We start from the raw sequence: 25770 nt of genomic DNA, 5'->3' as shown, positions 1-25770 counted from the left end.
CTCTGCACCACTTCACTCTACGCCACTCCATGTAGCGCCACGCTATGCCACTCCACACACCACTCCACTCAACTGCACTCCACTCTACGCACCTGCACTCTGCGCCACACCACTCCATGCAGCATAATAAACGCAGCGCCACCCACGCAATGCCACTCCACTCTACACAATGCCACTCCACGCAACTCCACACAATCCCTCTATGCAACACCACTCCAACCAACTGCACTCCACACAATGCTACACAACTGCACTACTCTACGCAATGCCACTCCATGCAACACCACTCAATACAACGCCAATCCATACATCTACACCACGCAATATGAATACAATCCACATAATACCACTCAACACCACATAATTCAACTCCACTTAATTACACACTACTCAATACCACATAAATGCAGCCCACATGTGTCCATTCTATACCACATAAAAAGCCACATAAAAACACTCCACACTGTCACATAATTCTGCTCAACTTAATTTCCCTCGATACCACACTGTTCCATCCCACACTATTCAACTCCATAGAAAACCATTCCACACCACATAATTTAAAAAAACCTTTACACCCTACAACACAATTCCACTACACACCACATACATCCAATTTACAACACATAATTCAACATCATACCATAAAATTCAGCAGCACACCGCATAATTAAACTCCACTACATAACACTCCACAATATGGCCATTCATCATGATTAGACTCGATTACACACAATCCCAATCCACATAATTCCAGTACACTCAAAAACACATATTTACTATCCACATCATACAACTGCACACCATGCCACATAGTTCCACTACACAAATCCACTCTACACCACACAATTCCATGCCACACAATGCCGCAACCAACAATTCCATTCCACCCCACATAATTCCACTACACACCACATACATCCACTCCATAACATATACGTAAGACATTAACATTTACAATGCCAATAGCTCTAACTCTCTTTCTTTTTTTTAACACCCAAACACACAGATCTGAAGCTTAGCTCCTACCTATTTCTTCTTTTTTGTCACCAAACAGGTAAACCTATCCACACAGTTCCACGCCACACAATTCAACTCCACACATTTGCAATCCACACCACAAAATTCGACACCAAACCACATAATACAAATCAACACAATTCCACAATACACCACATACATTTAATCCACACCACACAATTCCACATTGTACCACAAAATTTAACAGCACCCCATATAATTAACCCCTTGCCTGCGCTGAACGTTCCGCGCTGGTGCGGAGCGTTCTATTGCACGGGCGGGGCCGCGACGTTCAACGGACGTGTGCTGCACTACCGAGGTAGTGCACGCGACGTCCGTTGAACGTGGGCAGCACTCAAGGGATTAAACTCCACTACATCCCACTCCACAACACAAAATACCATTCCACAAAATTACACTCCATAACACACAATCCCACTCGACATAATTCCAGTACACTCAATACTGCATATTTACTATCCATATCATTCCACAGCACACCATGCCACATAATTCCACAACACAAATCCAATTCATGCCACACCACACAATTCCATGCCACACAATTATACAACTAACTAATCCAATCCCACACACATAATAACACCACACACCACATACATACATTCCACAACACATAGGTAAAAGACATTGCCATTTACAATGCCAATAGCGCTAACTCAAATTCGAGACCAATTGCATTACCAAATGCTTGTTTATATTGCTCTTCCTTATTCTTTGTGCATTTCTGTGTTTTTCTTTCTGTTTTCATGTTTGTTTAATTTTCTTTCGCCTCTTCCTTTGTTTCTTTGACTTGGTAGTTCTTTTCTCTGTGCCTGTTTCTGTGAGGCACTGTTTCTTTCTGTATGTTTTATTAATGCCAGTGTGTTAAAGTGTCTCTGTGCGCGCCTTGCGGTTGTGTGCGGTCCCCATCTCTGTGAATGCCTGTGCATGGCTCAGCTTGTGCGAGTCTGCAGCATGCTGCCTGTAGCTCCTCCTGTGATTCACTGCAAACATCAGCCTCGTGCATTCCGCTCACCACAGGAAGTCAGTGGGTGCCTCAGAGCGGAGGTGCAGTCTGAGTGAGACTCGGCTGAGGCAGCTCGGGTGGGTGCTCGTGAGGAGGAGTGAGGCTGCAGGAAGCCTTGCACGCGCGGCAGGGCACACAGGGCACACCCACGCGAGCGCTCCCTCCACTGCCCGCACCTCATCGGAGCCAGCTGCCATGGCTCGGGCACACCTCTGACCCCTGCCCGTCGGACACCTCGGAGGACCGAGCCCGGCCCCACCATGTTCACTCGAGCTGTCAGCAGGCTGAGCCGGAAGAGACGGCCTTCAGGTAAGAACCCCTCTCTGTTAGACGGGGCGAGGGTCGTCTCTTGGGGGCGCGCCAGAGTCTGACCGCAGGACTCTCCAGCCGGAGCTCTGCTGAAGTCGGCCTGCAGTTCACAGTGGGAGGCGCTTCCTTATGGACAGAGCAGATGTCTGGCTGCAGGGCAGCTCCACGTAGCCAGACTGCTCTCTCGACTGATGTCTTCACTGGAGGACACCCTGGGGAGACAGGCGCTACTGTAGGGACGCAGCTGATGTCTGACTGAAGGACACGTCCTGGCAAGGGGCCTCTGCTGATGTCTGACTGAGGGACACGTCCTGTCAAGGGGCCTCTTCTGATGTCTGACTGCAGGGCACCCTGGGAAACTGGGTGCCTTTAGTGGAATGTGTCTGTACAGCTGGTGTCCATCTTTAGTGTGCCTTGGGGCTGTGCCCTCTACCTCTCAGCTAGTGTCCAAGTGCAGGGCACACAGGTGGTGGGAGGAGGGGGTTCCCATATTTCCTTACACCCCCCTTTCCCTCACACGAGATGGAGACATGTAAAATGCGGAACAGAGACTCGTGGGTGAGTGCCCTTTTCCATGAATCAGCCCCGGACTTGCAGCCGCGAAGGGAGGGGTGTCTCAGCTCCTTGCCAACCTATCTACTCTAGTGAGTTCTTTCTTAATATATTAAAGAATCGTCTGTCTGTTAAAGTTTCTCTCTGTTATTCTTTTTCACTCTCCCTGTCTCTTCCTCTCGCCTTCTATACGTCGCTGTACAGACTTTTTCTCTCTGCCTTCTCCCTCCTTCGATCTTTTCTTTCCTCTTCCTCCCAGCCACCCAACTCTCTCTCCCATCTGCTCGCTGATCTCCAATATCTCCCTCACTTCTTCGAGGGCTATATCCCTTTCTTGTAGTCTCTCCAGATCCACTTTTTCTGCCTCTGTTTCACTTGCTCGTAGCCCCACACACCCCTTTCGTTCTCTCTCAACTTCTTTATTCTCTGATTCTATTGAGCTTTCTTAGTTCGCCAACTTAGGCCGCAACGGTCAAAGTACAGCTAATGGAAAAACAGTGTTATTCGTAACTTGTGGCTTTTCTGCTTAGATATCACAGTTTTCCAAAATAAACATAAACGCGGTTGCGTTGAAATGTTTGGGTCGTTTCTAGCTGGATGACAGGATAGAACCTCGGCGACAGCTGTCTGTGTTTCCTGAGTGCTGCACAGTTTTATGGGGAAGTTTGTTTCTTTCTCAGACAACTTGTAATTGTGTTGTATTGTAATTGCTTTTATATAGCGCATACTACCCCTGCCGAGGTGTCAAAGCGCTTTTTCTGTGAGTAGCACGCTACTCCACAACCCATAAAGCATTAGTGGTGAATTAGTATAGTGAAATATGAAAGCAATTTGAGCGGTGGACATGTTAGTTAGTTAATTGGATTGAGAAGGATAGTGGAGAGATAGAAGAGAGAAAAAGGTTTGCATTTATATAGCGCTTGCTACTCCGGGTAAGGTGTTGACGTGCTTTTTTGGCGAGTAGCACGCTACTCCGGAACCCATAAAGGATTATGTGAGAATGTTTCTCAGCTACATTGTACTTTGGCCAGGGCCAAAGACAAACCACTCCTAATAGGGGAGCCCGGGGTCCTCTCCAGCTGCTTGTCCCAGCAGGAAGTGTATTGCCTTCCTACGGCTTACTTCGAAGTTTTCTTCCTGAGCTGTTTAATGGTGCAGAAATTCTGGCTAGCAATATTAACATGGCCTAGCATGTTGGCTATATTTTGGGCCTTTAGAATTATGTGGCTGTGGAGGACAAAATCAGGCAGCAGAGTTTATTCCGATGGCGCCAAGAGGCGATGACCACCTCGGAGGGTTGCTTACAGGGGCTTTCTTATAAGGAGGCTATGATCTCAGCAGTGACAGAGAGCTGCGCCTACCACATGGTCCTGAAAATACAAGACTATTATGTCAATTTGGGTAACTATATACTTTCCCTCTGAATCGACTAATTTAGGGAGAAGCAAATTTCAACATAACAAGCAGGCGAGATATAATAAAAATATTCAGATTGCTCATATTTGAAATTTTCAGTCTGTAGCCTTGATATTATGAGTAAGAACAAGTAAGTATACCTTATATATTCTACATATTTAGTGTCCTGATAAAGGGCAGAATATACTTGTGCTCTGAGGACGTCCATCATCACCCCCTTTTGTACCGCTTTTGGCCGCCATAAGTGTGGCAGGGTATGCTCAGACGTGAGTCCCTTGCTCACTTTGCCACTGGATTCAAGCAAGCCGGGCTGAAGACGGCTGGAATGCCAGAAACCAGTCCTCGGAAGCTTGTTTACGGTCCAGGGAAGGCATGGCTTGGCAGTTCGGGATGGAATGTTCCCATGAGGCACAGGGTCAGACTGATTTGCGCATAGCCATGTCTGAACTGGGGTGGCAGAGTGGGCTAAAGAACGGTGATGGATCAAACCCAGATCTTTTGACTGGGTGTGAGTGTTTGATTGGTTCAGATGCTCCGTCCATCATCACCTCCTTTTGTACCGCTTTTGGCCGTCATAAGTGTGGCAGGGTATGCTCAGACGTGAGTCCCTTGCTCACTTTGCCACTGGATTCAAGTAAGCCGGGCTGAAGACGGCTGGAATGCCAGAAACCGGTCCTCGGAAGCTTGTTTCCGGTCCAGGGAAGGCATGGCTTGGCAGTCGCGCTTAAGTCAAGCCCATGATGCCCATTTTATCACCTACTCTTCCGCGGATCTTTTACTGCTTCGCTGCTCCAACTCCTTACCAGCCCTTGCTAAACAGGCTGCTCTGAATTGTGGTATCCTTGTTTCCCCAGTTACCCTTGGCCCTGCCACTTCGCTTCCCTGTCCTGTGCCGATATCCTTCCATCCTTACTCGCCACCGCTGGATGTTACACCACTGTCCGTGGTATATCTTAATACCCGGTCATTGGTGAAACACCAGCTGGAAATTTTCCAACTATGGGACGATAATTCTGTAGATATTCTCCTCCTGTCAGAGACTTGGCTGACTGAGGACTCTGTCCCTGACATTCTTGCTGCCATCCCTGCCGGGTACTATATCCTGCAGGCTAATCGATCAGCAGGGCAAGTCGGTGGGGGGGTGGCCACCATTTTTCGTTCTCAGTATGCTTTCACTACTCTAGCCTGTACAGCAATCCCTAGAACTGAATGTCTCACTATTAAATTTACGTCCTCTAGGCTCTCTTTTGTTGTTGTTCTTATTTACCGTCCTCCTGCTCCCATGCCCTCCTTTCCTCATCAAGTTTGCTGATTATATCTCACAGCTGACTATCAACAATGCCAAGGTTATGATCATTGGGGATCTTAACTATTGGCCCTCTGATCCCCGAGAAAGTCACCTCTCGGTGGAATTTTCTGACCATTTATCAGGCCTGAATTTTTGTCAACATATTACTATTCCTACCCACTGTAAAGGCCACATTTTGGATCAGGTGTGGACAATCAACTTAGATATTCCCTCCCTCACTGTGACCCCATGCTCCTGGTCCGACCACTATTTTATCTCTTTTGTTCTTAATTTAATCACTCCTAATCACCCTCCCCCTTTGACTAACTTCACTGCTCGAAACTGGAAGAAAGCCAATCTGGTGGAACTTCATTCCATTCTGTCCTCTACAACCCCTCCGACCTCGACCCTGGTGTCTCACCAGGTTTTTCTCCTTGATCAATGGCTATCTTCTGCTTGCAATACCATCGCCCCTTTAAAAAATATAAAAACTAGGCGCCCTCATGACGCCCAGCGTTGGTTTACGGACCAACTGAAGGCAGATAAACGGGCCTTACGCCAGGCGGAGCGCCGCTGGAGGCGTAACTATGACCACCAGCTGAAAATTGAGTTTATGGACCGCTTGAGAACCTATAAAAAATCTATCTTATCGGCCAAAACTACTTACTTCTCTCAAAAAATCATGGAGTCCGCCTCTAAGACAAAGGATATTTTTTCCATTGTGAATGAGCTCTCATTACCAGACCGAGTCACCCTTCAACCTCAACCTTCCCAACTCTTGTGTGACTCACTTAATGCTTTCTTTTTTGAAAAAATTATCAATATTAAGAACAATATTCCTCTGCCTTCATCCCTTCACCCCCTCCCTTACCCCCTAGAAACCCTTGTTGTTTGGATGCCTTTCCTCCGATCTCCCTTTCAGAGTTCGGTTCACTCCTTTATAAAGTGAGCTCTGGCTCCCCTACCGACTGTTGTCCTTCCCAGGTTCTTAGGGATATCTTTTTGGCCTGCCCCGAACCTCCCCTGGCTCTCCTCAACAATTCCTTGGCGACAGGGATGGTTCCGGATTCCTTTAAACAGGCAGTGGTGACTCCAATTCTGAAAAAGACCAATGCCGACCCTACGGTCTTGAGCAATTATAGACCTATTTCCCTTCTCCCTTATCTGGCGAAAATTTTAGAGACCTATGTCACCCGCTGTCTGAGTGCCTTCATTGAGACTTCATCTTTCCTGGAGGCCCAACAAGCTGGATTCCGCCCCCTCCATTCCACCGAGTCGGTCATTGTTGCTGTCATGGACACCCTCAGAAAGGGCGCTGATAATAACATCCCTAAGGCCCTTGTCCTCTTGGATTTATCGACGGCTTTCGACACGGTCGATCACGCAATATTGATCGACCGTTTCGGGAACGCCGGTATCCAGGGTATGGCTCTTGAGTGGGTCAAGTCCTTTCTGGACAACCGCGCGCAGGCAGTGCATCTGTCTACCTTCTCGGCTTCCTACTCTCTCTTGTCCTGCGGTGTCCCTCAGGGCTCCGCTTTATCCCCGTTATTATTTAATTTATACATGCAACCCCTGATTTTTTCCCTTCGTAAGTCCGCCGCTACCATCTTTAACTATGCGGACGATTTACAGTTAATTTTTCCCACTGATACCTCCCTCTCCTCCTGTACCACCTTTCAATCCACCATGCTTGAGATCTCTGAGTGGATGTATCATAGCCAACTCAAATTAAATCCCACTAAGACTGAGCTTCTTTTGGTGGGTGGAGCAGCCAACCCTTGGAATGGCAGCTTTTGGCCCCCCTCATTAGGGCCCCCTCCCTGTCCTGTTAAATCTGTGAAGAGTCTTGGCGTGGTCATTTCTAGTGACCTATCCATGGGGCCCCAGATCAGTGCGGTGACGTCATCCTGCTTTTTCCAACTACGCAGGATATGAAAAATCTGTCGGTTTCTTACCAGAGACGCACTGATGCTTGTCATCATGGCCCTGGTCACGTCAAGACTTGACTACGCCAATGCCTTGTATGCCGGCATCCCTGCATACCTCCTTCACAAACTGCAACTCGTGCAAAATCAGGCTGCACGTCTGGTTTATCATCAACCCCGCCATCAACATGTCTCGCCTCTACTACGGAACCTTCATTGGCTCCCTGTAGCTAAACGTTGCATCTTCAAATTGGGCTGTACAATCTTTAAAGCCCTCTCCGATCTTGCTCCTATCTTTATTACCTCTAAATTGAAATGCTATGTCCCTCCCAGAAATCTTCGTTCCTCTGGCCACAATCTGCTAGTTATTCCAAAAACCAAACGGAAAAAACATGGTGGCTCCTGTTTTTCTTTCTGTGCCCCCAAGACCTGGAATGCTTTCCCGACGGCCATCCGTCACTGTTCTACCTATGGTTGTTTTCGTAAACTGTTAAAAACCTATCTTTTCCAGTCTGCTTTTGAGTAAAATACACGTCCCAGCCTCCCCGCATTTGTCATGAGCGCCATGAAACCGTACGGTGGCCGAGCGCGGTACAAAACTTTTTACCATACCATATCAGTTCGGGCTGGAATATTCCCATGAGGCACAGGGTCAGACTGATTTGCATATAGCCATGTCTGAACTGGGGTGGCAGAGTGGGCTAAAGAACGGTGATGGATCAAACCCAGAACTTTTGACTGGGCGTGAGTGTTTGATTGGTTCAGATGCTCCGTCCATCATCACCCCCTTTTGTACCGCTGATGACGAAACAACATTGTTGACAAGGAATATTTAGATCAACATGATGCAATTCTAATTGATGGAGTCTGGAACTACCAAGAGGAGGAGACTATTAGTTAAAATTTCCACCTTGCAAATAAGTATGCTCAGAAAAATGGGTCAATATATACGATGTATGCTGTATAAATCAATGTTACAGAATAATAATTGTACATGAATCTGATAGTCAGGAGGGGATATGAAAGGTATTCTGTATGAAGCACTATATAACCATAGGCATTTTGTTAATGAAGAGCAAAAGTTGAACTATGTAAATGTGATATTTTTGCATTTTGTTAAATAAAATTAGAATGAGCTGCGTGAGATATATTTCTTTAAATATAATGTGGAATAGAGTATATTAAAGGTAGGACAGTATTTATAGATTCAACATGCTAGCAGGCATTATTCAAAATACATACATAGAATTAGAAGTGGTACCCTACTACATAAAGCTTGTCTTTCACAAGTGGCCTGCTTCCACTTGATATACAGAGACCACTGTAGATGTCATGCCAGCCTCGTGTTTTTACAAAAAATGACAAATATACAGGTGAGTGCATATATATATATATATATATATATATATATATATATATATATTTGTGATCCAACAAAAGCTTCTACTGGAGCGCTGAGACCCTACGAAGAGTGGCGTACATCCCGGTGAAGCACGCCGGTAGTTAAATGTTGAAACAACAAAAGATAGCGTACGCTCTCAGGAAGACAACAGGCAGCCCCAAATTCTTAGAATTCTGATTTAATCACACAACGCGTTTCGGCACCAAGCCTTGATCACGTGTGAAGGTGCACGGAAGTGTGTTCACTTAATAAAGTTACACGAAGACAGTTCATGAACATAAACAAGGGACTGTGTGGTTACACGTTTTGGCAAAATAGTGAGTCAGACATCTTGGTACAGTTTAGTATCATACTGGGAACAATGTTAGTGTGATGTTATACAGGTAGATACATATCTACAGGTTTTAATGCACCAACTGACCTATTTGAAAGTAAAACAGTGTGTAATTCCGCATTTCGGCAGAATGGTGTCGGACATTATGGAGCAGTATAAGTGTCATACTATAGCCAAATCTGACATACGTTTCTTACTATCAACAGGCTCAATTCATCTACTGTCGTGCATAGCACCTAACGTATAATTAGGCTTTCTTGTTTTCAGTTTCTATTTTTGGTAAATTCTGGTGGTTTTTTTTCAGTGTTTCCAAGTGATTTCAATAACTTTAAAAAACAGTGGTTATCAGTGGTTACATATTTTCACACCATTAAAAACAACAGAAACAGTGTTTTTCCGGTGTTTATGGAATGTTTTGCTTTAATTACTGCTTGTTTTCTGCACTGATAGCTCATGGTATATAGACAGTGTACGTATAGTGTATATGAGGACCAAATAGATTTTTGCAAATTAAACTTATTGTGGTACGCCATACACTACTTCTTCAGTGAGTCTTTGGTCATGTGCGCTTGCTCTTTCCTTCCCATGTAAACTTCTGTGAAAAGGCCCTCTCAACATTGGTGCTTGATACGGGCAACGCCAAAACAGCCAGTGCACAATTTGTTAACTCTGGCCACTGACATAGCTTTCCATGCCAATACTGGTGTACTGGAAGATTGCAATTCTCAGAGCAGGTTTTGCAACATCGGTGTTGAGCTGGGCGCTTAGGCCCTCAGCGTTAGTGAAGCAGTCAAAAATGAAGCAGCACTTTAGAAACTTCAGAGGGCATTCCCCTTGATGTAAGGGATCTAGAACTTGTACAAAGTGCCACAGTGAGGTTTCATTGACTTCAGATACCATGGTTGGTGAGGGGACATTTCTATGCATCATTGCAAGCCATTTCTCATACATTGTAAAATAAAAGTTCCTGAATTGCTCTTCAATATTACTTTGCTTACCAAGTGGCAAGCAAACTAACATGGAACATGTTATAGTACCAAAGTCACTAAAGATGTCACCCAGCCTACTCTCAAGGAGATGTTTCACATCTACATCAATTATGCTGAACACGTGGCACACAAGGGTATTTTTGGACTCTAGTTTTTATTATTATGTCCACTACAGCAGTTATGTTTTCCTGTAACGATAGCAGTAGTGTACTTATCTCACATCACTATCAATATGCGACCAAAGATCCTCACATTTCTTGCCTTTGGCATCATCACTCATCAAAAATTCTGTTAACAGTTGCCACATGGATAATATAGCAATAGAAGTAGGTAACAAGGTAAAGAGGGCGCACTGCACAATATTTAGGCAAGTTTACAAAATCCACAAATCAATACAAGTTCTCTAGGCAAGATAGGGAAGGTTACCTCACTCCCCCAAGGTTACCAGAGCAAGCTCTGGATGAAAACAGTTCAAAATTTCTTGCCGAGCACTCAACAAATAATATCCTTATTTAACAATTCGATCTTATATTTATATCATGAAATTTACAAGTCCAATTAAATCCAATTCAAAATCAAACACCAAGGTCTTCGTGATGATTTCAATCCATCAGTCAAGCACAGAGATTCGAAATGTTGATCCTTTTATTTCCAATTCAAAAGACACAACTGCATAAGATCGAATTGTTAAATAAGGATATTATTTGTTGAGTGCTCGGCAAGAAATTTTGAACTGGATAATACAGCATTCATAGCCCCTTGGACTGAGACCCATCAGTTAAGGGAAACAGTTGGGATGACTCTTTCTGTGATGCCACACAAAGCACAAAATGATAAATATTTGCATTTTAGTTCATGGGCATAAGAAAAGAGTGCACCAGAATGGAATAAAAACTCATTAGCATTCCTCATTAACCCTGAAGATTGTAAAGATGCTATCAGCATACCATCTAACAAGTGGCAAGGATCTCTTACAGGGAAGCACTTCAGCTCAGGTATCAATTTCGACAGGTCATCACACAACTTTTACATATACGTAGCTGGATCACTGCAAATACAAACAATATCACTCCAATCTTTGTTGAATGTGGAATGAGCCTTTTTTTTGCAGCGCATTCCGAGTGACACTGCTTTCATTGATTTCCAAAAGTCTGGTGTCATGTTTTCACCCCTATCCCAGATGCTTGGCGATAGCGCTCTTTTCACATATACTTGTCACTATACTTTACATTGAATGTTTAAAGCCTGAGGTGTTGGCAATTCACCTACTATCAATACTGACTCACTAGAAACTAGGGGCTGATGTATTAAGGGTTTTTACCCATTCTCTGTGGGAAAATGTGACGACACATATTAGGGAAGATTCTTAGGAAAGCAGCCATTTTACCTATCAATGAAAAAATCAAACGTAGCCAAAATATCAAATATGGTTTTGATATTTCCTGATTCTCTACAGTTTATAAAATAATTAAACAAGACCTAAAACATGCATCTACGCCTTGTATCTCTAGACCAAAGACCACTAAACTGAAAAAAAGAAAAAGGAGGAAGAAACAATATTTGAGTGGCATCCTTAAGCAACGTAACTCAAGCAGAATAATGTTAGTCCAGTCTTTCTTGCTGCTAGCTTGTATAACAAACTTACATTGTATTCGCCCCTTCAGGAAGAAAAAAAATGACTGTCACTCTCTTTTTCATTTCTTTGAATGGCATATGGTTTGTGGTTGTGCAGGTGTTTTTTCAGTGTTTATATGTTTTCACTGGTGAGGGCTAGTTCTCTTTCAGTGGGGTTTTATCAGTTATTATAGGTTTAAACCTAAAACCGGACAGCCTACATATAATATTTGCGCGATTGTGGAAAAATGTGGACGGCAAACAAAATGAAACCGCTAATCAGTTAATACTGCGCCCCTAATCTGAGTATACATAAACTCATAGTGAGTAGAGAAAAGGGTGTATTTTACGTGGTGAACATGCTATCAATAGCGCAGATTGTCCATACTGGAATAAGACGTGCATTTCTGGGCGCAAGAGTTCCCTCCTGCTGCCTGATTATCGATCAATTGCCAGTGTGCGATCTGAACAATAATTCCCCAGTGGGCGGCAAGTACATGATTCTCACTGATGTCCATTGCCATGTCAAAGAGTCTATGTTTGCCCAGTGCCAAAATCAACCAAGTTCATACATGATACGTGCTCGTGAATTCTCTAAGTGACAAAATAGTGCTTGTGATGTGTCAACTTACGAACTGTGACTATAGGTGCATACGAGTCGGATGAAAAGGGTAGGTTGCCCGTTTTGGTGTGTACTTGTGCTTGGGCCCCTTCCTTTTCTCCTGAAAAATAAACAAAAAGAGTGAAAAATAGATTAAAATTGTTATCTAGCAAACAGTCATATACAGTATGCATTATAATTCATCCTGAAAGAAGAGAAAATAAAATCATAAACAGTAATGCATTCTTGTAACAATGTTACTGATGTTGCTAAGAGAAAAATCATAAACAGTACTACGTTCTTGTAACACTGTTACTAATTTTACTGAGAGAGAGTCACTTAAAGAGTGAGAAAATTAGCTATTACGACCCCTCCTTTAAGTGTATGGAAAGCTCTTCTTCCATGTTGAGTCCCCCGGGGCTTTTGGTTTGGAAATTTATTATGTACCGAGATTCTCGCTGTCTAAGGGTGAGTTCTCTGTCCCCCCCCCTTTGGATTTCTTTGAATTTGTTCTATGATCATGAAGCGTAGCATTAGAGAAATGTTTCTCACTAAAATGTCGTGCTACAGGTTACTTGGGGTCTAGATTGGTGGTGGCCCTGCGGTGTTCGAGTACCCTTTTCTTAGCACTACACGTCATGCTGCCTATATACCACAGTTTGCACGGACACTCAATGGCATAAATGACTAAGTTGGTACTACAGGTCAAAAACTGTGTGATCTTCTTGTTCACCCCATTGTATGTCAAATCACTTTTGTATTTGCTGTTTCTACATGCCTTGCAGTGACTGCAAGGATAGAAACCTTGGAGACCATGACCTGTGCTGGCTGGATAGTGTGTGATGTCATTTCTAGCTACCAGATCACGGATGTTATTGTTGCGTCTGTACGTGATGCTCGGTCTGTCTGGTAACAGGTTGCCTACGATGTTATCGCTTTTGAGGATATCCCAGTGTTTGACTAACATGCGTTTGACAGTCTGTGATTCTGTATTGAATGTAAGAATCACCCGTGTTGTGTCTGTATTGTCCTGTGTTGTGTCTTGTTCTTTGTCTTTGAGTGTCTCTGATCTGTCAATGGCTTCAGCTCTCTCTTTCGCTTTCTTCAAAACCCAGATCGGATAACCCCTAGTTCTGAATCTGTCTATGATGTTATCTCTTTCATTCTCATATGTTTCTGTGTTGTTGCAATTTCTTTTTGCCCTCAGTAGTTCTCCATATGTTATACTCCATTTGAGTACCTCTGGATGGCTACTGAGGGCATGGAGGGCACTGTTCCCTGCGGTGGCCTTGCAGTAGAGCGAGGTACATATTCTGCCCTGTCTTATCTCAAGACTCACGTCAAGGTAATCTACTTTGTCTTTGCTGATGGTCCCAGATAGCAAGATGTTATATTGGTTGGTGTTGAGTTTTTCAATGAATTTCTCGACTTCCCCCTTAGTCCCTCTCCAGATGATAAAGAGATCGTCTAAGTATCGCAGCCAAACAACGATATTCTGGAGATCGTCTTTGAGGGTGGTACTGCCAAAGATCTCCTGCTCCCAGTAGCCCATGAAAAGATTCGCAAAACTGGGAGCAAAGCAAGAACCCATGGCAGTACCATTGACCTGCCTGTAGAGGGCGCCATTGAATGCAAAGATGTTATTTTTGAGGCAGAAATCAGTCATTTCAATTATCATTCTGCTGTGCTCAAGGAATCTGAGGGGCCTGCGTTGCAGATAGAACTCACATGCCTCCAAACCTTGCTGGTGATGATTGTATACAAAGAATGCACATCGAGTACAATGAACAGAAGATCATCAGCCCAACTAAGCCCTTCTATTTTACACAAAAAATCCTTGGTGTCACGAAGGTAGCTAGGTAATTGTACCACAAAATCCCTTAGGAAATGATCCACATATTTGGATATGTGTTCGCTTACACTTCCAATAGATGATACTATTGGACGTCCCGGAGGATGTGTGCCATTCTTGTGCAATTTCGGTATTAGATAGAGTATAGGGAGGATAGGATGATCTTTTTTCAAGTAGCAAGACTCCTCCCAAACTAGTAGTCCTTTGTCCCTCCATGTAGTTAGCTTCTCCCATATGTTGGTGATGCTTTGCTTGTATATGTCCTGTGTGATGGATATATAGAACTTGTTGTCCATTAGTTGTCGTGAGGCCTCTGTTATATAGTCATCTCTGTTAAGGATGACTATATTGCCCCCTTTGTCTGCTGGGCGTATGACTATACTACAGTCTTCTTTGAGGGACTTGAGGGCCTGTCTCTGATTGTATGTTAGATTGTTAGTAGTGTTCTTAGCGTCGTTGGTCTTGTGTTTTAGCTTCCCTAAAGCTTTGATGGTACACTCGTGGAAGGTGTCGATGTTGTCGTGGGGTAGTAATGGTATAAAGGTCGATTTTACTCTAAAATCAGTTCTCGCTGCTGCTCCTACCTCAAAACCCATCTCTTCTAGGGCATGTGTCGTGTCATCATTTATAGTGTTAGGCTCATTATTTGTGTCTAATGCGGCTATAGCCATTAGGTTGTCAACGTCCCCGATTTCAAAGTCATTCTCATTGTCCCCACGCCTATGTTCTCTGTGTTGGTTATGTCCTAATCTTTTTAATTTGTGCCATTTTTTAAGTTTGACTTTCCTCACAAATTTAAAAAGATCAATGCGTGTATCAGTGTAATTAAAATTGGACGTAGGACAAAATGAGAGGCCTAAACAAAGAGTTTTTTCTCTAAATTGCTTAGAAGTCTGTTAGATAGGTTCACAACAGTTCGATTTACAGTGTCCATATCCATTAGTAGGCCTTGTTGGAGCGTGTTCTGCGGTTTCCCATTGTGCCGCGTCCTTTGCCTGTATTGCCAGCGTTGTTTGATTCTTTTTTTGCGGTTTCGTCGTTTGCTTGTCCTCTGCCCCTTCCACGACCTCTCCCTTTCGGTTTCATTGGTGAGTTTGCTCTCATCTTTTGTCGATCCTTCTGCATCACCCGGAACTCGTCTAAAAAATTGACTTGTCTGGGGGTGCGGTCTTCTCCCGATGCGTTGCCTCCAGAGACATCCGATTCTGTATCACTTACGATTGTGACTTCGGATGGCAGGACGGTGCCGTCCTGCCATAAATGTGTAGGCTTACTAGTTAGGTATTTTTAACTCACACTCAAAACACCACTCCACTATACACCACACCACACATAGCTCACAAAAAGTGCTCCTACGTATCCTTCGCAAGTCGCAGCATGCTCCATGCAGTAGATGCTTGGGAAGCCCCAATGATGAAGCATGTCACCTAAGGGCAACCTCTGGTGAGTGAGGGGACTAAAGAAAAGAATTTTCTTTTCCAAACAGGTACATCCAATAGGTAACACCTGCTCCTTTCCTTCTCTGACAGGCTAGCTTCTCACAATCCATGGAATATGGGTTATAGTGTGATACTTTAGAATCAAGAGGCCGAACCTAGCCTGAGCCTCTTTCTCCCTCCTTTTTGGTAAGTGTTTTGAAGCAAGCCCAATGATGAAGCATGTCACAATTTTGTGAGTGAGGGCAGTATTTTTTCACAGAGCACGTGGCACCTCTCAAGAAAACCCTACACACTACTCCTCTCTGTGTGCATTACAGTTGTGATTGGGGAGGCTGGAGTAGTGTATTTGTCTTGCCTCACCCCCTTCTTTTGTGTGAAAAGAGGTTGCATACTCTCATTTGTCTATGGTCGTTTGTGTTGAGGCTGTAGCACAAGCTCCCATAGACAAATGGGAGGATCTGTTCATCCTTGCAGGTATTAACAGGGGGGCACCATATGTGCCCCCTCGGCCCCCAACCAGAGGCCGCAGGGTGAAGTGTGACCTGCTAGGGGACCCAAGTGTCGCTTTCCGACAGACTTTCCATGCCCGAAAGCCCGACATAGAAAGCTTGTCGGAAACCAACAGCGTAATCCCTACGGCGGAAATGCCTTCCGTAGGGATTACGGGCAGGCCTCCAACTGACCGACGGGCTAGAGCCCGTCAGAATCCAGCCGGAATGACCGGACGGTTTCACTTGCAACCGCCTGCATCGTAATGCGGCAGTCCAAAGTGAAACACGCGATGAGACTCTAAGTGATTTGCCCAGAATCACAGGATGTTGAGCGTCCCTGCCGAGACTTGAACCTGGTTCCCCAGCTTCAAGGTCGACCGCTCTAGCCATTAGACATTGAGTAGGTCCGACTCGAAATACTATTCACCAACAATTCATTCTTTTTCTGTTGTGAAGCGTTTTACAAACACTGTAATTTCTTCCTAACAGGGTACAATGTTGCACACAGCAGAAAATAAGCTACCACATACACCTTTTGGATAATGATATGTATGCCTCTTTTATTCTGTGCATCCGACTTCTATTTTAAAATTTGCCTCCAGTTTTGGCCTTACCCTTCAGTCATGCTATTATATTGCTAGAAGCACATCTTTCCATTAGGAAACGGGAACAGTGATGTGCAGACCATATTTATTATTTACACGTCCTACTGGGAGACACTTTAATATTCATTATATCAGAGCTCAAAAATAGATAGGCTCAGTCCTTCCATTTAACACTAAGTGATCCTCTTAAATTATTGTTTAGAATCTGTGCCCTAAACATGAATAAAGATTCAAAGTATGTTCATAACAAAGAAGGAATATTTTTCTACAAATTTAAATTACATTACTACAATTTAAGGTGCTTTTTACATGCTGCGGTTAAAAGTATTTAGCACACACCGGGAGCAGATAACTTCCTGCTCAGCCTCCAGGTAACTGATAAATCCTTTGAACAGCAACAGGTAGAATCCTGGATGACATCACAGAGACATCACATAGACAAGCAGACACTAACACTAAGGAGGGACAAAGAGAGAGGAAGAGCACAAAGTGAGAGGATGAGCACAAAGAGAGAGGAAGAGCACAAAGAGAGAGGAAGAGCAGGATATAACACACAGTCTGTCAATTGGGTATAGTAACACCACCTGAGCAAAATTCTCACTTCTTTAATGGCTAAAAACAGACACCAGCAGCTGAAAGATGACCAGGGAACTTTTGCATTATGTGGTGCTGCACTGTATCCTGTGGGTAGTGTTTTGGTAACTTTCAATTCAATCTGTTTGAGCTAGAAACAAAACATTTTTGTTAAGATCTGTAGTTTGTGCCTTAAATCCACAATCGTGTGAAAAATGGTGTGGATAAGGAAATATGAAATATCAGCAATGCTCGGAATGTAGGACTACATAATGTTATGTGTGTGCTGTACCTTTTCTTGGTGAGTGTATGTGGAACAGTAAGTTTGTGACATTTTTCCTCAGATGGATCCAAAATCCAAAGCATTAAAGTGTCTGGGTTATTAATGACTTCTTTGCAGCCATTTTCTAGAGCGTTTTATTCACGTTGTGTGCTTTTGCAGAACTATGGGCGAAGGATTAATCAAGGTATTTCACCTGAATCCAAGTAATTTGGGTCATACCTGTCCACAGGTCTCTCTCGCGTGATAGGTATCGGACAGTGTGAGATGCATCACAGATCAAGGAGGATCTGTGGCTCTGATACTGCTCGACCTGTCAGCGGCGTTTGACACGGTGTCACACGACCGCCTTTTAAACATCCTCCTAAGCAAAGGAGTGCAAGCTACAGCTCTAGGCTGGATTAAATCATTTCTCAGCAATCGCAGCCAAGCAGTTCACATGGGCCAATTCCATTCAAAACCCTACCCCATCAGCTGTGGAGTCCCACAAGGGGCCTCGCTGAGCCCCACTCTCTTCAATGTCTACGTTTCATCTCTGGCGGACATTGGGAGAAAGTGGGGCATCGGCATATGTTCCTATGCCGACGACACACAGCTGATGGTGAAAATGAATGAGGGCTCAGAGACAGCAAAAGAAAAGCTACACGGCTGTCTCTCCGAAATGGCAGACTGGATGCGCAACCATTGCTTAAAGCTAAATGCCGGCAAATCAGAGATACTTCTGTTCGGAGGAGCTAAACTCACATGGAACGCCACATGGTGGCCACCCTCACTGGGATCAGCTCCCACCCCAAAACAGCATGCCAGGAATCTTGGCATCATTATGGACGATGTCGTGTCCATGAAGGACCACATCCGTTCACTTTGGGGCAAAGGATTCGCAATACTTAAACTCCTGGCAAAATTTTTTTCCTGGATACCCTTGGACTGCCGACGTACTGTCACTCAAGCCCTCTTAGTCAGCCGCCTGGATTATGGCAATGCCCTGTTCGAAGGGATGAACGAACAACTGTTCTCCCGCGTACAGGTCCTCCAGAACCAGGCAGCCAAATTGGTATGTAACAAAGGTAGGCGAGACTCGGCATCCGCATGCCTCAAAAGACTTCACTGGCTACCAATGCGTCAGAGGGCCACCTTCAAACTACTCTGTCATGCACACAGAGCCCTTCATAAAACGGGCCCCATCATTCTCCAAGAGAAAATTGAGTTCTACATCCCCAACAGAAACCTAAGATCAAACCACCTGGCGCTGGCTAAATCTAAGCGTATCTACAAGGCACGGACTGGCGGTCGCGCCTTCTCATACCTGGCTGCCAAAAGATGGAATGAGTTATCCGTAGACCTCAGACACACCACAAATTACCTTCAATTCCGCCAAAAATTAAAAACTCACCTTTTCCCCAAGAACTAACTCCCCAATTCAGTCCTCAGCAGTTTCCTTTTGATTTACAGCGCCGTGATGTCCCATGGGACGAGTGTCGCGCTTTACAAAAACCATAAATAATAAATAAATAAAATAAATAAATAGGTTTGACAGGAATAGTCTCTCAAACAGAATCCCACTCTCCCTTTGTGTCTCTTTGCTCTCCTCTTACTTTTAAGTCTTTTCCTCATGTCCCTCTGGCACTCCTACCTCACTCATTCCCTATCTAATTGGTCTCTCTCTACATCTTTCTCTTTTTCCAATTCTCTCCCAGTCTGTCTCTTCCTCTTTGCTTTCTTCTTTTCTTTCTATTTGTTCTTACTCTTCAACCAACCTCCTTCTCTTGCTTTCTTAACTCTCCATGTCCCTTGTTTTCTTCACGCTTTATTCCTTGATCTCACTCCCTCTCTCTGCTACACTATTCTTTCCACTGTCTTCGCTCTCTCTACATTCTCTCTCTTAATTTCTCTACCTACTCAAGTGTAATACCCAAGTACAGGCATTTGGTTGACTGTAAAACACTGAACTCCCTGCCCCTAAGGCCCCGTTCTATATTAAACTGATGCTGGTTTGCTTGTGATGACATTCTGCTTTAAATAAAAGAACTTATTGCCGACATGTCATAGATTGATTGGACTCTTCCAGATGTGTGTGCATTAGGAGTGAACAGATCCAAGTCATACGTATTCCCTTCTCCAGCCCCTACGGTCTAGAGCGTAGAGTAGAGAGATATGTGTGGTGAGACAATTAAATGGGAGCGGACGACTTTTTGTTATCATGGGAGAGGACTATTCCATTCTGACTGGAATCTTACTGGCAAGCTGTCAACAGAGTTACTTCAAACTGGACCCTAAAATAATTCTACTGGACATCATGGACAACCTGGGGGGATCTTGTAGTGCCCGAGCCCTAGTGGAAATGGGCTACTGGATGTCCAAGAGAGATATAGCGCACCCCTGGCAAGATGCTCGTGCCTCCTCAATCAATGTGCGGACCAATGGGATGAAACACTGCCCTGTGGTCGAGAAAGTGGTATGTAAAGCCTGAAGTGGCACAAGAAATATGGAAAGATTTGGAAACCGTGGATACAGGCCTGGAATAAGCCCGAGTCATCTGGAAGGAATATTCATTGCGAGATGTGGAACTGTATCATTATGAGAAGAATACTCAATAGTATTGGTACTTGGAGAGGTTACATACTGGCTTCTGGCATGTGTACGTGTACATGTACTGGTTTAGTTCATTCAATAAAATCATTAAAGAGAATTATAAAAAATGTTAAAAATGGGAAAGGACATTGGCTTACCCACACAATGTTTCCAGCAATGCCAGCTTCAAATACATCCAGTTTAATATACTCTTTAGAGCAGTAGTTATTAACCTGTGGTCCGGGAACCACTGACGGTCCGTGACCGCCTAGAAAATTAAATAATAATAATAGATTAATAAGGTGTATATAAATAAAGAAGCAAACTGAAAAATGGTAAAAATTAAAATGTACCACAAATGTGATGGAATTTGAAAGTTGAGGCTACAAAATTCAGTTGATATCCTTGTATTGATTCATGGGAGCAGTGCAAGTGCATCAAAAAAGAATACAGTATGGACAATGGGTGCCTCAATTCAATTTAGAAACGATCCAACTTTCCCTTTCAAATTATTATTTTATATTTGTTGTGAATTAAGTAAAATATGTAATCATTTGTCTATTTGTTTGATCAATAATTGTTTCCATATTTTTGTGTATTGTTTTGCAGTTCAAATGATCAAAATTGTGTCTCTGGGCTCGAATAAAGACTCAATAGGGTTTCTTGGATCCCAGTAATATTTAAGTTGGGGTCCACAGAAGTCAAAAGGTAACCCACTACAGTGGAGCTTACCTGACCCAAAGTAAATGCAATTGAAAATGTCCTGAGGCCAGACCTGATCCCCCCAGAAGCCATGCTCCACAGGCAGGGATTTAGCACCTGCTATGAGACTGTCCCCCTCCCGGGAGTTACAGACACATCAATGGGTATAGCAGGACAGGCTGACCTAAATGCTGTGGAGGGATGCATCCTGGGGCTTTTTCAGCCGTGTGAAGCCATATTTTGGGATGTAGAACTATTTTTGGAAGCTTAGCTCGGGGTAACTGCACGCTGGGTTGCGACAGCACTTTTGAGGGAGGAATCAAGAGGGATTAGGAAACAACCATTGGTGCTGCAATGGTGAATTGAAACAGGCCCTGAAGATTGAAACTAGAAAGGACACCAGGCCCTTGACCTCACAAGAGGTCATAGTTACTTTATGGAGGTGGTATTGATGCTGGAGGACACTCCAGCCGCAGTAGCTCCTACTATTTATAGGGCTCGCCCCTAGCGTTGTAGTGCACAGCACTGCACGTGCAGGCGAGCCCTTTTATCTGGGGTTCCGAAACGGACCCTGGAATTGCGTTTTTTGTCGTGCTATTGGCTTTTGCCTGCAAGTTTGTTTTTAAGATAGCACGCAATAGGCCACAGGCGGGCGCATTGCTCCGCCCATGGCCTATTGGTGTCTATTACGCGCATTGCTGACATATGGTTTCAATTATCGTGCCCAGACACGGGCACGATAATTGAAACCATATGGCTCGCGCACGCGCACCACTCAAGGCTTTCTCTGTTTCCAAAAGCGATTGCTTTCAGTTTCGCGATCGCTTTACTCGTTGCACTTTTTGCCTCCCTTCAAATATATGCACAGACCTTGTTCTTTGTTATTTTGAGTCGGGCCGCCTCGGCCCTCTTGTTTTAATGTGCCTTGAGTTTTTATTATTTTTAGAGGGCTTGTTAATTTTTTTTCGGAGCGCGGCACCCGCTTCAGGGACACTGCGCTCCGTTTATTTACTTATTTTGATTCGGAGAGCGGTGTCCCTGAAACGGGCACCGCGCTCCGTTTATTTAATTATTTTTACTTTGATTCGGAGCTCGGTAACATTAAGAATTTTTGTTTAATTATTTGCACGTTTATGAACCCCAGCGTCCCTTAATATTCATTATTTAAAACAGCAGCAATTACAAGTTGATGAGCGTTTTAGAGCCACCAGCCCACTTCATCGCTGCCAAATTAAGCGGGGATCATTTGCCACAGAAGAGTGCCCCCTGAACTGTGAATCAAGCGTGTGGGAACGGGTCCGGTCTGGATTAAAGTCTGAAGTAAATCTGCATGCCCCCTCCTTCGCAGCCCCCCACCCCTCTGGCCAATGTTTTGGCACCTTCTATGCAGGGGATTTCAGACGGATTCTGGAAGGTTCTCACGTGGGCTGGTGTTAGGAGATGTCATGTGGGCTGGGGCACAGTCAGAAACACTTTTTAAATTCTATTGTAAGGCTACTGTTCTTGTGATAAATCGGTTGTGATCAAGATGTTGGAGTTTCGCAGTTTCTTAGCTTTTCACCTCGGTATTGTGACTGTGTTGTGCAGTAGAGCTTAGAATATGCAGTTTGACAGTAGAGCGCACCTTGTTATTTCTGAGCCCTCCTCGTGTTTTTAGGGGTCGTGTTGTCTCCGTTGATGTCTCCGTTGATGTCACACACGTGTGTGTGTGCCCTCTTTTATTTTGGAGCCTTCGTCGTGGGTGCAGCCCTATACTGTGCTTCCGTCACTTGCGAGTTGGCTGGTGACACCCTCCTCTCATCGTGTAGGCGATGGGAGTTGAGGGGTGTTCTTGTAGTGGGAGCGGGCGACAGTGGTGGGCATTACACATATGTGGGAGGGGATCAGGGGCTCAGTCTTGTCGTGGCTGGTTTATTTTGTTCTGAAAGCTGGACGTTGTAGGAGCAGGCACATCTTGAGTCATTGGTTTCAGCACTGAAAATGTGCAGTGAGTTAAAAGTTAGACAATGTATGGATCATCTATGTAGTTATTGAGAAATTACCCAAATCTTTCTCTTAGAAGATGAGATATAGTTAGCTATATAAATTGTCTTCCAGGTTTTGCAGTTGTATTTACAGGCGCGGGATAACTTCATAGCTGGGAATCGTAAAAGCTTTACTCTGAGGGCTGCCTGGTGTGGGGAGGGACTAGTGATGCAAGCGCAGGCCAAAGGCACATAACTGAGCAACATCAGGAAGCAAGATGGATGTTCTGGGTCATCAATTTCAGTTCTAGATCTAAAGATGTCTTCAACTGACATCATTACTTACCCTCAGGCTCCAAAGAACTACACTGCAATAATCCAACATTGTTTGCCTCCCTTGCTGCATCAGGAACTCCGACAATGATAGTGCAGAGTATAGGTTAATTTTCAGCATTTTTAAGACTTTCAGATCCAACGACTTCATTATCAAGAAGGGCAGATTGTTTCTGCATTGTGGCCCTACTGTTTGCATATCCCTTCAACTCACTGCCCACAATAAATTCTTTTCAGAAGACCAAACACATCCAAGGCTGGCCTACTAAGATATCAATGGGTAGGGTGGATTTATCATATCTTCGGCAGGTTGCAGTACCACATGTGACCAAAAGAGGTCCTCATTTGGACAAATATGGTATTGTACCGTGCAACATGGTAAAAAAACTTGCCATTTATAATGCCAATAACTACAACTTTGTAGACATGCAGGGACATCTAGGAGCAGCTTGCGGTACTGCACCGAGACATGCAGTGCTGGTGCCTTGCTTACTAGGGACCTCTAGGAGCAGCTTGCGGTACTGCATGCACCGAGACATGCAGTGCTGGGGCCTTGCTCACTAGCAACCTCTAGGAGCAGCTTGCAGTGCTGGTGCCTTGCTCACTCGCGACCTCTAGCAGCAGCTTGCTGTACTGCACTGAGACATACAATTCTATTTCCTGGCTCACTACCCAATCATTTGCAATGCACTGGGTCTTGCATTACTGAAAGTATGAGCTATTGATGTTGCATTATTATTTGCAACACCAATACCGAAAACTTTAATAATGCGAGACCTATTGCATTGCAAATGCTTGTTTTTTTGTTGGAATGGTTCAAGCCCTTCACTACACCTACGAGCAACCCACTCCCTCACCCAATTCCACACAGATCTATTGCATTAGCCCTCCCAAGTCACTAAAGTACTAGTCCATAATGTATTGTTGGTAAACATTGTCTCAGCGTTCCATAACTAACGATTTGTACTAGTCCATAATGTATTGTTGGTAAACATTGTCTCAGCGTTCCATAACTAACGATTTGTACTAGTCCATAATGTATTGTTGGTAAACATTGTCTCAGCGTTCCATAACTAACGATTTGTACTAGTCCATAATGTATTGTTGGTAAACATTGTCTCAGCGTTCCATAACTAACGATTTGATTTCCTTAACTGTCACGGTTATAAGTTGTTTGTTATCTCATCCAAGCTGAAACAAACTCTGTATATGGCCAACTCATAGCAAATGTGTAAGTTGATACTAAAATGACTCTTTTGCGGCATAACAGTCTCATTAAAGAGCAATCCCAAGTTTTTGTCAATACCGCAAATAACTTAAAAAACTAATAAAGATTTTTTTTTTTAAAAGCTGACGTTGTTGCGTTGTCATTTTTTTATGGAAAATATTGACTTTGGTCTTCTTGTTTATTTGTAACAGCTTAATTTACAATATTTTGTTTAGCTTTTGCTGCAGGCCATGATCTAGTGGGAACCGAAGATCAAGTATGCAGAGGCTAACTTCTCTGACTCCCTCTAAGGTCTAGTTGATGAGTACTCACAAACATTTACTCAGGAGTCACAAAGTATGGTCTGTGGTGTGATCAAAGGCTGCACTGATTGGCAGGGGGTCTGGGTGGGCAGGAATTGTTTAAGGCGGTCAAAAAAGAATTGAAGCATGTTCGTCTAGTGGCTGAATGCACAATGTGAAAACAGAAAACCTGGGATCAATCACATCTTTCCCCTTGGCCAAACTCAGTGATCATAGGCAATTATTTTCCTCTTTGCCTCCTTTTCCTTCATTATGGTATATAAGAGCACCTCAAAATAAATGGGTTCAGAATGTGCGCTTACAAAACCTTCTCCTGCATTTGATTATAATGTTGTCCATGACAACTGACTTGTCTCTTAGTTTATTTATTTAGGAGTTTTATATAGCGCTGGCCTGACCAGAGGGTATCGGAGCACTTCACAACAGTTTTTGAGCAAGAATCATACAATAAAGTAGTATTCTACATATAGGTTCGAACGTCCAAGTGTGCTGATCAGCATTGAGGTAGTCCGTGAGTCCTGAGATAACCTCATAGAGTGCACGTTGTCTTGGGGTTGTTACAATAAAGCAGTGTATTACATATAGGTTCGGAAGTCCAAGTGTACTGAGCAGCATTGAGGTAGTCCGTGAGTCCTGAGATAACCTCATAGAGTTCACGTTGTCTTGGAGTTGAACCACTTAGGGAGGGGGAGCAGTGAGGGGCCAAATAGCAGGGAGGAGGTAAGCCTTAGAGCTAAAATGTCTGGGAGAGATGGCGAGCAGGAATTTGCGTTTAGATGGTGGCTATCCATTCGGGAGGGAGCGGTTGAGGAAAAGGACTTTTAGGTGTTTTTTTAATATTCTGAAGGACGAGATAGTCTTTATACCGATTGGGATGATGTTCCAGATTTTTGGCACGTTTCCGGCGAAGGACCGTGCAGCAGTTTTTTGTTTGTGTAGTTTCATGG

General features: G+C 44.0%; 1 protein-coding gene across 1 annotated transcript in view; it reads left to right on the top strand.

Annotated features, from left to right (window-relative positions):
• Positions 1-2053: 2053 nt before the first annotated feature.
• RGS10 (regulator of G protein signaling 10) overlaps positions 2054-25770 on the top strand; it is a 159995-nt gene continuing 136278 nt past the window's right edge. The window contains exon 1 of the mRNA XM_078643919.1: positions 2054-2359. Coding sequence (XP_078500045.1) covers positions 2311-2359 — 49 coding nt within the window. The 5' untranslated portion in view covers positions 2054-2310. The remainder of the gene's footprint in view (positions 2360-25770) is intronic.

The sequence above is a fragment of the Lissotriton helveticus genome, chromosome 5_1 (genome assembly GCF_964261635.1).
Source record: "Lissotriton helveticus chromosome 5_1, aLisHel1.1, whole genome shotgun sequence".
Taxonomy (NCBI): Eukaryota; Metazoa; Chordata; class Amphibia; order Caudata; family Salamandridae; genus Lissotriton; species Lissotriton helveticus.
The sequence above is the reverse complement of the archived record's forward strand: the minus strand, read 5'-3'. Positions and strand labels throughout refer to the sequence as shown.